Source organism: Mobula birostris, chromosome 14, assembly GCF_030028105.1.
Source record: "Mobula birostris isolate sMobBir1 chromosome 14, sMobBir1.hap1, whole genome shotgun sequence".
Taxonomy (NCBI): domain Eukaryota; kingdom Metazoa; phylum Chordata; class Chondrichthyes; order Myliobatiformes; family Myliobatidae; genus Mobula; species Mobula birostris.
The window spans coordinates 66,685,138-66,697,677 of NC_092383.1; the positions used below are offsets into that span (position 1 = coordinate 66,685,138).

Consider the following 12,540-nt stretch of genomic DNA (forward strand, 5'->3'; position numbering starts at 1 on the left):
GAGTCAGCTTGCATACCATCATGAGTCAGGAGTTGTCGCAAATTTCTGTGGGCAGCTTTTTATTGACAGAGCAAAAATAGCCACGTATAGTAGTTTGCTGTGTTCTCTGTATTTCTCTTGGAAGGGGTGGCCAGTGGAAAAAAATAATTACCAAATAATCTGGGCAACAGCTCTTTAACCATTGGGAGGAGAGGTTTCAGGAGGACCTTGCTGATGTTGGTAGGGAGAGTTCTCTTTGTGTTGTGCAATCAGAACTGGAAATTATCATGATTATGGAATCTCTGAGGTCTCTCAGAATGTCCTTCACTTTCCTGGTACAGGAGATGAAGTACGTCATGCTACTGCCTGCCTTTTGTAGATCATTTCAGTGTAGGCATGACCATCATGAGAAGGCTAAATGCTAGTAGTGCTTAGTACTACACGCTTTCCATTTCAGGGTCAGTGTCCTGGAGGCTGACTGCCATTTCTCCTCCTCACAAGGTCATTTACAATCCTATTGTGGTGAGATTCTGCCCCCTTGTGTCAGCAGGCATAAATGCCGATAGATGATGTGCAGACGCCTTACAGACAGTGGCAGGAATAGACTGTCCAGTGATCACTGGCACTGTAAAGCAATTGCGCTAACTGCTTTACTGTCGTGCTGCCCTTGTGTCTGCTTCTGCTATGCTTGTTTTTCACAAGTTTGGCGTCTTAATACCGCATAGGCTAAACATAATAAAACAGAGTATTCAAATTTACTTCCAGGGTTAGCAAGAACACGAACCTTTGGTGAAACTCAAGCTGTGACTTCTCAGCTCAGTGACCTGGGTTCAACACCTGACCTCTGCTGTTGGTGTGGAATTTGCATCGACTGCCTGTAATCCTGTGCCTTTCCTATGGGTCCTCCGGTTTCTTCCCATATCCCAAACCCATGCAGATTAGATTAATTGGCCACCCTAAGGTGCCCCTCAAGTTTGCAGGTGTGTGGTAGAGTTGTTATTAATGTGCTTGAATTAAAATGGGATTAGTGTCAATGGGTGTTTGATGGCTGGCAAGTGGGCACACAGGCTTGTTTCCATGCTGTAGGGCTCTATGAATATGAAAATGAACATGATAGTCATAAACAGGAGAAAGTCTGCAGATGCTAGAGGAACTCAGTAGATCAGGCAGCATCTGTGGAAATGAATAGATAGATTTTGTAAACTTTGCTTGAAGTTGTTGGCTCTCTTCTCCCTCAATGGCTCCAAGCAGCTCACGAGTTGCTAGGAACTAACTCCTGTCTCAGTGCTCCTTTGTATTCCTTGCCTCTATCCTTCCCCTCATTCATAAACCTCTACAGTTTCACCCTTCCAGCTTCCAGTCTTCCCCAAGGATTCCCAAATCGACCCCTACAAGTATTTCTCTTCCCAAATATTCAGGCCCAAGTTTCCTCTCAAACATTTACTATGTCTGCCCTTGCCTGACAGCATGTCTCAGGTGCATCTCCCATATTTCTCCTCTCATCTCTCTGCAGATCTCTTATATTAAGAATAGTAAGATGTAGATTCAACAACTGGATGTTAGTTGACATTGCCACATGGAGTCCTGTTGAGTAATATTTCAACAGGAATCATTTCAAAAGCGCTATTTTTATTTTGCATTATACTTTATTGTCACCAAACGATTGATACTAGAACGTACAATCATCACAGCGATATTTGTACCTTTATACTCAGCAATGGCAGCCCTTTTCAAATGAGAGGCTGGCTCTGGCATGAACAGACTGTGGATCTGGCTGCACTCTTAAGTAAACCTGTGTCCATCAGCATCATGGAAGGTCAAGTGACTTCCATTCTTCTCAGTCCACCAATCACCTTGTGCCACTGTTGCTCCACTCCCTGTTTCTGCTTTATACAGGCCATCTTGCCTCTCACTTCTCAGTCCTGCTGAAATGTCAATAATCCCTTGATCTGCTGAGTTGCCCCAGCAGGCCAATTTCAGCATCTGCAAACCGTTTTGCCTCCAGGTGATTTCTGTGTTTCAACATACAGCAGTGGACGTTGGAGACCAGCTGAGTAGGGAGTGGCAAACAGATGACCATTCTCTGCAGGTGACCATCTGCTTGATCTGTAAAGCAGGATTTCATGAGAATGGAACCTCAACCCTTAAGATTCTGAATGGGGAAATTGAGATCCATGATGCATATTTTCAGATACACTCTGTGTGGCTGTTTTATTCTTTGGGAAAGAAAACATATTGGTGAAGCCACTGTGTACAGACAATGCCTGCTGACTCGAAGTAGGTTCAGCAGTCAGTGATGTCCAGCAGTTTTCAATTCTGATTTGATGCCGGTGCTCCGCTTTTGGAGCTCTCTGCTCCAGTGAGCACTGTAGCATTATTTTTATTTTGAGATACTGCGTAGAGTAGGTTCTTCCAACTCTGCCACCCAACAACTCCCACTTTAACACTAGACCAATTAACCTACCAAACGGTACGTCTTTGGACTGTGGGAAGAAACTGGAGCATGCCCACACGGTCGTGGAGATAACGTAGAAAATCCTTACAGGGAGTGATGGGAATTGAACGCAGGTTGCCGGAACTGTAGCGCCCTTTGCTAACCACTACACTATCGTGCCGCAGTAATATTGCACAGTGAAGGACCTTCCATCACCTCTGTAGAAAGGGGTTCTCCGCAACATTCAAATTAATTCTGCTTTGATTTCTACTGGTTGTTGCCGCTGTTCAACAACCGCTCGCAGATTCTAGAACTCGTCAAAAGTTGTTAAAGGTTAGAGGGATGTGGAATGTGTTTTACTGTTACTTCAAGACTTCTGGTTAATCCAACTTTTCCCATCTCTGCAGTATAACTAAAAGAACGTGCAGAAGGTACAAAGAGCAAGTCAGGATATTGAAGTGGGATTGGCTGGGGATTTCAGCAAGAAGCCATGTTTACCAGAGTCTCGCAGGAACCTTTTTCCTTCTTGAACCTCATCGAGTAAAATCCCACTTCAGAAAGGTGACCTTCGTTGAGATCTGCCATCTGCTCTAGCCACAGCGCAGGTGGCTGTACGTAGAGCAGGTGGGCTTCAGCTAATGCTCTCCACTCTACTGAGGTGTGCAGACACTCAACAGCTGTTCTCTGCAGCCATATTAATCATATTAATGAACAGGCAGTGCAGCGTTGGGCTTGCTCCGAACTGCAGAGCTTTGGTCATGGTTAACCCTGTATTGTGATGTTCAGGGCTTTCGAGCTTCTAATGATGTTTGTCTTAACCATCCTATCATTGTTGTCTCTCATTTAATCCATCATTTCTTTTACTGTCTGGTTTGACATTGAGTTTGCCCACATTAATTTATCTCCCTGCCAGACCTTTCATTATCATCAATGATTGGTTAGGTAAAATGTTTTAAATGTTTTACTTGGGTGCTAGATAACCTGTCTGCGCCACACTGCTGTTTTCTGAGCAAAATGAATGGAGCTGCAGGGTAAAGGGCAAGAGCGTCATCCACTAACAGATGCTGTGAAATACTGGGCCGTAGTAAATTCTGGCACACTGACCATAATCAAGGAGGACAGAAAAACACAGAGCACAAAGATCTCGGGTGCAATTGTGTAAAGATTTTATTTTTCCCTTAAGTAATGCTGCAAAGTAGAGATGCCAGGCCGGATAGTGGAATGCTCCTCTTGCGGGATGTGGGAAGGCAGGGAGACCTCCAGTGTCCCTGACGACTACAACTGTGAGAAGTGCATCCAGCTGCAGCTTCGAACAATCCGCGTTAGGGAGGTGGAGCTGGAACTGGATGAACTCCTGATCATTCGGGAGGCTGAGGGGATGAGAGATAGGATATATCGAGAGGTAGTTACACCCAAAGTGCAGGGCACAGGAAACAGGGTGACAATCGGGAAGTGGAAAGGGGTGAAGGAGTATCCCTGTGGCTATCCCCCTCAACAATAAGGTACATCACTTTGGATACTGTGGGGGGGGGGCGGAACCTAACAGAGGAAAGTTACAGTGGTCAGGTCTCTGGCACTGAGTCTGCCTCTGTGACTCAGAAGGGAAGGGGGAAGAAGAGGCCTACTGTGGTGATCAGGGATTCATTAGTTAGGTGAACGGACAGGAGGTTCTGTGGGCGGGAATGAGGTTTCTGGATGGTATATTGCCTCCTGGGTGCCAGAGTCCAGGATATCTCGGATCAAGTCCTCAGCATTCTTAAATGGGAGGGTGAACAGCCAGAAGTCGTGGTCCATTTAGATACCAATGACAGTGGGAAGATTTATTACCGCCTCGTGGTGGGTTTAAACTAGAGAGATGCGGGGGATGGGAGCCAGGGTGCCAGAACACTTAGAGGAGAGGTTGTGGAGAGAGATGTTGGTAAGAACTCAGACAAAGTTAGGAATCAAAGTTGAGCATGGTGCAACAAGTGTCCTGAGCTGCATGTATTTCAATGTATCGTAGGAAAGACAGATAATAGTGCTGAAGATGAGGTAGCTGGTTTACAAACACAGACAACATGTAGTGATGAGAGGCTATTGATAGGGCTAAATTGTTGTCAACAGGATGCGTTACAACGTAAATGCGAACAGTCGAAAAGGGTGAATACAGGACTGAAGGTGCTGGATTTGAATGCGCGCAGTATATGGAATAAGGTAGATGAATTTGCAGCGCAGTTAAAAGATTGGAAAGCTTTTAAAAACCAACAGAAGGCAACTAAAGTCGTTAAGAATGTAAAGATGGAATACGAAAGTAAGCTCACCAGTAATGTTAAGGCAAATACCAAGATTTTCTTCAGATACATAAAGTGTAAAAGAGTGGCAAGAGTGGACATCGAACCACTGGAAAATGATGCTAGAGAGGTAGTAATGGGGGACAAAGAAAGCAGATGAACTGAATAACTATTTTGCATTATAGAAGTTCCTGGAGTCAGGGGTCATGAAGTGTGTGCAATTACCATAAGTAGAGAGAAAGTTCTTTGGGAAACTGAAAGGTCTGAAGGTAGGGTAAGTCACCTGGGCCAGATGGTGTACACCCCAGGGTTCTGAAAGAGGTGGCTGAAGAGATCATGGGGGCATTTATAATGATCTTTCAAGAATAACTAGATTTTGCTATGGTTCCAGAAGAGTGGAGAATTACAAATGTCACTCCACTCTTCAAGAAGGGAGAGAGGCAAAAGAAATGAAATTATAGGCCAGTTAGTCTGACCTCAGTGGTTAGGAAGATGTTGGACTCGATTATTAAGGATGAGGTCTTGGTTACTTGGAGGTGAGTGATAAAGTGGGCTGTAATCAGTATGGTTTCCTCAAGGGAAAATCCTGCCTGACAAATCTGTTGGAATTCTTTGAAGAAATAACAAGCAGAATAGACAAAGGAGAATCTGTTGATATTGTGTACTTGAATTTTCGGAAGGCCTTTGACAAGGTGTTATACATGAGGCTGCTTAACAAGTTACAAGTCCACGGTATTACAGGAAAGATCCTAGCATGGATAAAGCAGTGGCTGATTGACAGGAGGCAAAGAGTGGGAATTAAGGGAGCCTTTTCTGGCTGGCTGCTGGTGAGTAGTGGTGTTCCACAGGGGTCTGAGATAGGACCAATCATTTTTGTTATATGCCAATGATTTGGATGATAGAATTAAAGGCTTTGTTCCACAATTTGCAAATGGTATGAAGATAGGTGGAGGGGCAGTAGTTTTGAGGAAGTAGAGAGACTACAGAAGGACTTGGACTAATAGGGGGTTGGGCAAAGAAATAGCAGATGGAATACAGTGTTTGGAAGTGTATGGTCATACTGTTTGGTAGAAGAAATGAAAGGGCTGACTATTTTCTAAATGGAGATAAAATACAAGAAAACTGAGGTGCAAATGGACTTGAGAGTTCTTGCACAGGATTCCCTAAAGGTTAATTTGCAGGATGAGTCGGTGATGAGGAAGGCAAATGCAGTGTTCAAGAAGACTAGAATATAAAAGCAAGGATGTAATACTGAGACTTTATAAAGCACTGAGGCTTCACTTGGAGCATTGAAGGGCTTGTCATATGAAGAGTGTTTGATAGCTCTTGGCCTCTATTCACTGAAAATCAGAAGAATGAAGGATGACCCCATTGAAACTTAACGAATGGTGAAATGCCTTGATGCAGTGGATGTGGAGAGGATGTTCCTTATGGTGGGAGACTATAAGACCAGATGACACAGCCTCAGAATAGAGGGGCGCCCTTTTAGAACTGAGATGTGGAGGAATTTCTTTCGCCAGAGAGTGGTGTATCTATGGAATTCTTTGACACAGGCAGCTGCGGAGGCCAAGTCTTTATGCATATTAAGACAGAGGTTAATAGATTCTTGATTGGTCAGCGCATGAAGGGATAGAGGGAGAAGGCAGGATACTGGGGCTGAGAGGAAAATTGGAATAGCCGTGAAGAAATGGTGGAGCAGACTTGATGGACCAAATGGCCTAATTCTGTTTCGAAATCTTATGGTCTTATGGGAAGACAATCTTTTCAGGTTCACTGTAGCATTGTTGGCTGTGATATCCAATGAAGGTAAACTTTAAGTCATTCTTAAAAGAAGGAACATACACAGATCAGTTTTTTTTTTACCCTTATCATAGATCATGCCTAAATAAGTATAATCTGTAATGTATTTACATTTGTATAGGGTCCCTCTTGTTTTCAGCTCACCCAAAGTACTTTACAGTGAAGGAATTCATTTTGTGTGCCGCCAACTTTGGCAAAGCCACACCTGCAAACAGCATGGGAGATTAAATGTTCAAATGAATGATACATGCCCCTAATTCATATGTTTTGTATGGCAAATTAATCTGTTATAGTGATAATTAAATATCAACTAATGGAATTTCGGATCTCCCCCTCCCCCTCCCACTTTCAAATCTCTTACTAGCTCTTCTTTCAGTTAGTCCTGACGAAGGGTCTCGGCCCGAAACGTCGACTGTACCTCTTCCTAGAGATGCTGCCTGGCCTGCTGCGTTCACCAGCAACTTTTTTGTGTGTTGCTTTAATGGAATTTGCTACTCTTTGAATCAGACAAGTCTTTACTGCCCATTTTGACATATTAATTCAAAAGCTGGCATCTCTGCCGGTGCAATAAACTAAACAGTCAATCAAGATTAGGTGCTCTAGTGTTAAAAGTATTCAAACAAATCAGTATAGCATTTGCAGCATGAAGAATAGGAAAAAGGCTGTCCTGGCTTGCAATTAATGGTAACGGTTCTATTGCTTTTTTTTGGGAAGCAAACCACAGATCTTATGGAGAGTTGGGAGTCACATAGTTGGCTGTAATATATACCAGAGATTCCCAACCTGGAGTCCATGGACCCCTTGTTTGATGGTATTGGCCCATGGCATAAAAATAGTTGGAATATGTATACATTACAAAGAAATAAGTTAATGGGAATCAACCAGTGTGTTCTGAGAACCAATTAAGAGGGCATCAGTTCCAGAAAGGATATTAATATAATGCTTCATGAACACACAAAGGGATAGCAATGTAGTAATTGAAATATTAACAAATGACACTTGCTGAATGCTTTGGTTTTGTTATGCAGTGAAAAAATATTAAGTTAGAAATTTGTCTGCTGTTGCATAGTTTAGTTATATGATAAAGTGGATGCAAATTTTAGAAAAAAATAAGGGCAGTGCATATTTGCAACCACATTAGTCTGTGCAACAGAAGGTGACTTTTCTCCTTTTGTACTGTAGCACCAACTGCAGTTTTTGGAAAGCATTAACAGAAACTTATTTTATAGTAGAACATTTCAATTACGACAGTTTTGATGTCAGGGTGCTTCCATCTTCCCTTCAAGACTATGGAAATTAAACTTGACCCTTTTGTTTTCTGCTTCCCTGTGTGACCCATTCTTAAGAACCGGTCGTTTCTAAAGCTGTTCCGATTGTCTGTTCCCACTGTGAGCTTTGGTACTGTGGAAAGTGAATGGGGAATTAATATTGCAAGTGGCTGGAGAATTAAGCAGTTATCTTGCATCTGTCCTGATCGCAGTGGATGCAGGAAATATCCCAGAAGCAGCTATAATTTGTGGATTGGGAGGGAGGAAATTACAATCACCAGGGGAGTGGTATGGAGCAAATTGTTGGAGCTCCACACAGACAAGTCACCAGGTCCTGATGGGTTTCATTTTTGGGTGTTAAAGGAGGTGGCCTGTGAGATAATTGCTTCAGGACAAATTCTGCAAAGTTGGTAAACAGCAAATCGAACACCCTTATTCAAGAAAGGAGGCAAAAGGCAGGAATTAGCAGGCCAGTTAGCTTAATATAATTCTTGGGGAAAATGATAGAAGCTATTATTAAAGATGTTACAGCAGGGCACTTAGAAAATTTCAAGGTAATCAGGTGAAGGTAAAAAAAACTTTGACTAATTTTCATGAGTTCTTTGAAGGAGTAATATGTGCTGTGGATAAAGACGAATATAATGATGGATTCACTCTGAACATGTATAAACATAAGGCTGACTCGGTTCAGGCACCCGAGTGACCAATACCTGATCTTAGTTTGTCATTGGCAGGTCTACTCCAAGTTAGGAAGTTCAAAAGTTTTCCTCAAGATAACCTTGCAATTAAAACAAAATATTTTTCTTCTACTTTTATACTTTCATGGAGGTTGAAAGAAAAGTGACTTGGCTTAAGAACAATAATAGAATCAATAAATTAACTCAATCATAATAATAGCTCATTTATAAGAGAGAACTTATTCTGCTTTTTTATTATTGGAAAGTGGCTGTGATGTAGAACTTGACTGAATAGTGTATAATTCATTTCCAGGTTATTGGTCTCATTGATGTTTTCACACCAGCTGTTACATTGGATGAATTTCAGGATTTGTAAGTATTCTGGAAATATATAATGCACATTATATAATGGTTATAATCATAAAGAGCCTGCTGTTAAATTAAGTCTCGGATCAATGAATGAACATGGAAACAGTATTAGTCACACTGCCAGTATTAAATATGAGAGTATATTTAGTAGTATTTATGGTGTAAAATTTAGGGAAATGTTAACTCTTCACAATTCTGCTAACATTTGCCACTCACTCTCCCTAGATTGTCAGAGTAATATTCTCCCCATTAGCTGTCTCGACCAGTTAAAATTCGAGCACCAAGTTAACATTCATTGCTAGGAACCACTCGAGGTATTTGTTTAAAAAGAATGTATATACAACAAAGCAAAGCCATGAACCTCCCTACAAATTATAATCAAGTTAAAAACACCTCTCCAAAGACCCAAAAAGCACTTTTTTTTAGAACAAGGGAGGGCAGGTTATTCCTAACTGTTTTAATCTTCACTGTCCACGTGAACATGGTAAAACTCAGTCAAAATCTGACCTCAGAGCTCCATAGGACATAAGAGCAGAATTAGGCCATTTGGCCCATCAAGTCTGGTCCGCCATTCCAACATGGCTTATTTATATCCCTCTCAACCCCATTCTCCTGCCTTCTCTCTGTAACCTTTGATGTCCTTAAAATCAAGAACTGTTCTGTTGTATATTTATTATTTCAGTAATATTTGAGCAATATTGTAAATATATTGTTTGATTGTATGGGATAAAATTGGTCCTCTTGAAGATCAGAGTGGTCGGCTGTTTGTGGAACTAAAAGAAGTGGGGGAGATCTTAAACGAGTTTTTTGCATCTGTATTTACTAAGGAAACTGGCATGAAGTGAATGAAATTAAGGGAAACAAGTAGTGAGATCATGGAAACTGTACAGATTGAAAAGGAGGAGGTGCTTGCTATCTTGAGGCAAATTAAAGTGGATAAATCCCCAGGACCTGACAGGGTATTCCCTTGGACCTTGAAGGAGACTAGTGTTGAAATTGCAGGGGCCCTAGCAGATATATTTAAAATGTCGGTGTCTACGGGTGAGGTGCCGGAGGATTGGAGAATGGCTCATGTTGTTCCGTTGTTTAAAAAAGGATCGAGAAGTAATCCGGGAAATTATAGGTCGGTAAGTTTGACATCGGTAGTGGGTAAGTTATTGGAGGGAGTACGAAGAGACAGAATCTACAAGCATTTGGATAGACAGGGACTTATCAGAGAGAGTCAACATGGCTTTGTGCGTGGTAGGTCATGTTTGACCATCTATTGGAGTTTTTCGAGGAGGTTACCAGGAAAGTGGATGAAAGGAAAGCAGTGGATGTTGTCTACATAGACTTCAGTAAGGCCTTTGACAAGGTCCCGCATGGAAGGTTAGTTAGGAAAATTCAGTCACTTGGTATACATGGAGAGGTGGTAAATTGGATTAGACATTGGCTCAATGGAAGAAGCTAAAGAGTGGTAGTAGAGGATTGCTTCTCAGAGTGGAGGCCTGTAACTAGTGGTGTGCCACAGGGATCAGTGCTGAGTCCATTGTTATTTGTTATCTATGTCAATGATCTGGATGATAATGTGGTAAATTGGATCAGCAAATTTGCTGATGATATAAAGATTGGAGGTGTAGTGGACAGTGAGGAAGGTTTTCAAAGCTTGCAGAGGGATTTGGAGCAGCTGGAAAAATGGGCTGAAAAATGGCAGATGGAGTTTAATACAGACAAGTGTGAGGTATTGCACTTTGGAAGGACAAACCAAGGTAGAACATACAGGGTAAATGGTAAGGCACTGAGGAGTGCAGTAGAACAGAAGGATCTGGGAATACAGATACAAAATTCCCTATAAGTGGTGTCACGGGTAGATAGGGTCATAAAGAGAGCTATTGGTATATTGGCCTTTATTAATCAAAGTATTGAGTTTAAGAGCTGGAATGTTATGATGAGGTTGTATACGGCATTGCTGAGGCCGAATCTGGAGTATTGTGTTCAGTTTTGATCACCAAATTACAGAAAGGATATTAATAAGGTTGAAAGAGTGCAGAGAAGGTTTACAAGGATGTTGCCGGGACTTGAGAAACTCAGTTACAGAGAAAGGTTGAATAGGTTAGGACTTTATTCCCTGGAGCGCAGAAGAATAAGGAGAGATTTGATAGAGGTATATAAAATTATGATGAGTATAGATAGAGTGAATGCAAGCAGGCTTTTTCCACTGAGGCAAGGGGAGAAAAAAACCAGAGGACATGGGTTAAGGGTGAAGGGGGAAAAGTTTAAAGGGAACATTGGGGGGGCTTCTTCACATGGAGAGTGGTGGGAGTTTGGAATGAGCTGCCAGACAAGGTGGTAAATGCGAGTTCTTTTTTAACATTTAAGAATAAATTGGACAGATACATGGATGGGAGGTGTATGGAGGGATATGGTCCGTGTGCAGGTCAGTGGGACTAGGCAGAAAATGGTTCGGCACAGCCAAGAAGGGCCAAAAGGCCTGTTTCTGTGCTGTAGTTTTTCTATGGTTTCTATGATTAAGTGTTCTTTGTTTAAATAATTCATTACAGCTTGTATGTAAATGACATACATCATTACACCAGTACGTCATATGCTGGCGCCTCACTAAAGTAAAAATGAAGTAGACCCGCATCTCCCGGCTCCGCGTTTTTCTTTTAATTAGTTTTATGTTTTGGAATTACAAAGAACAAGAAAGTTTAAGTGAATCCGAGATAACTCCTACTCATTGAAGCACAGCACATGCTTCTTCAGGAAGGGGCCGAGGTGATCAAATTTAAAAAAAGGCAGAAAATGGATGAAATTCATAGGTTCGTAAAGGGTGAGTGCCAGGTGAAAAACAGAAATAGCTGGCTAAATCTGAAAGATAATGTTGATGTATTTGATTGCACCAAGAGATAACTGGATATTGTATACTTAGCGAATTGAGCAGTATTTTGAAGCAAATGAAATAGCAAATGAGAAACGAGTGCCAGTTTTTCTGAGTGTTATTGGTGGAAGAGTATATAGTTTGCTTAGATGTTTGACTGCTCCAACCAAACCAGCCGAAATGAACTTCATTAACATTGTGAAAGTAATGCAGGAATATTTAAAACTGAAACCATTGTTGATTGCATAATACTTTAGGATTCATAAGTGATATCTGAAGGAAGGGGAGTCCATTTCATGTGATGGAATTGAAGAAAGTTTCCAAGCATTCAGTTTAGTGATAGGCATAATGATGCACTGCAAGATCACTTAGTTTGTGGAATCTTACAAGAAAACATTCAAAAACAGCTCCTAACAGAAGCACACTCACATTTAGAAGAGCAGTTGAAACAGCTGTATCAATGGATACAGCAGTCAGTGACACAATTGAGTTGCAGTCAAGAATGAAAATGAGCGTGAACAGAATTGCAATGCCTAAACAGAAACCTGCCTGACCAAACAAGTTGTGTTACTGTTGTGGCAGGGGCTCAAAGTCAACAGATCAATAAAGGTTTAAAGGCAAAACTTGCAGAAAATACTACCAAGTACGACACGTACAAAGAACATGTTGTGCAGACAAATAAGTAGCACAGGGAAGAGAAAAAGAGTCAAGTTGCAGTTTCGAAAAGTGCACTAATCTGCATGTTGTTGATGAAAAATCTGATAGTGACGAGAGTGACACAGGACTGGAGAGCGAATGTGAAAACTCACAGTAGACACGCAATGTGGCTTGCATGAGAAGTGAGCAGCAAATTAATTAAAATAAAATTGAACACTGGCTCAGCTGT

The 12,540-nt window shown here is 41.6% G+C and overlaps 1 protein-coding gene across 2 annotated transcripts in view; it reads left to right on the forward strand.

Annotated features, from left to right (window-relative positions):
• LOC140209953 (mitogen-activated protein kinase 13-like) overlaps positions 1–12,540 on the forward strand; it is a 74,158-nt gene that overhangs the window by 15,541 nt on the left and 46,077 nt on the right. For both annotated transcript variants that reach the window (XM_072278639.1, XM_072278640.1), the window contains one exon: positions 8,742–8,800. In XM_072278639.1, the coding sequence (XP_072134740.1) occupies positions 8,742–8,800 (59 nt within the window). The remainder of the gene's footprint in view (positions 1–8,741; positions 8,801–12,540) is intronic.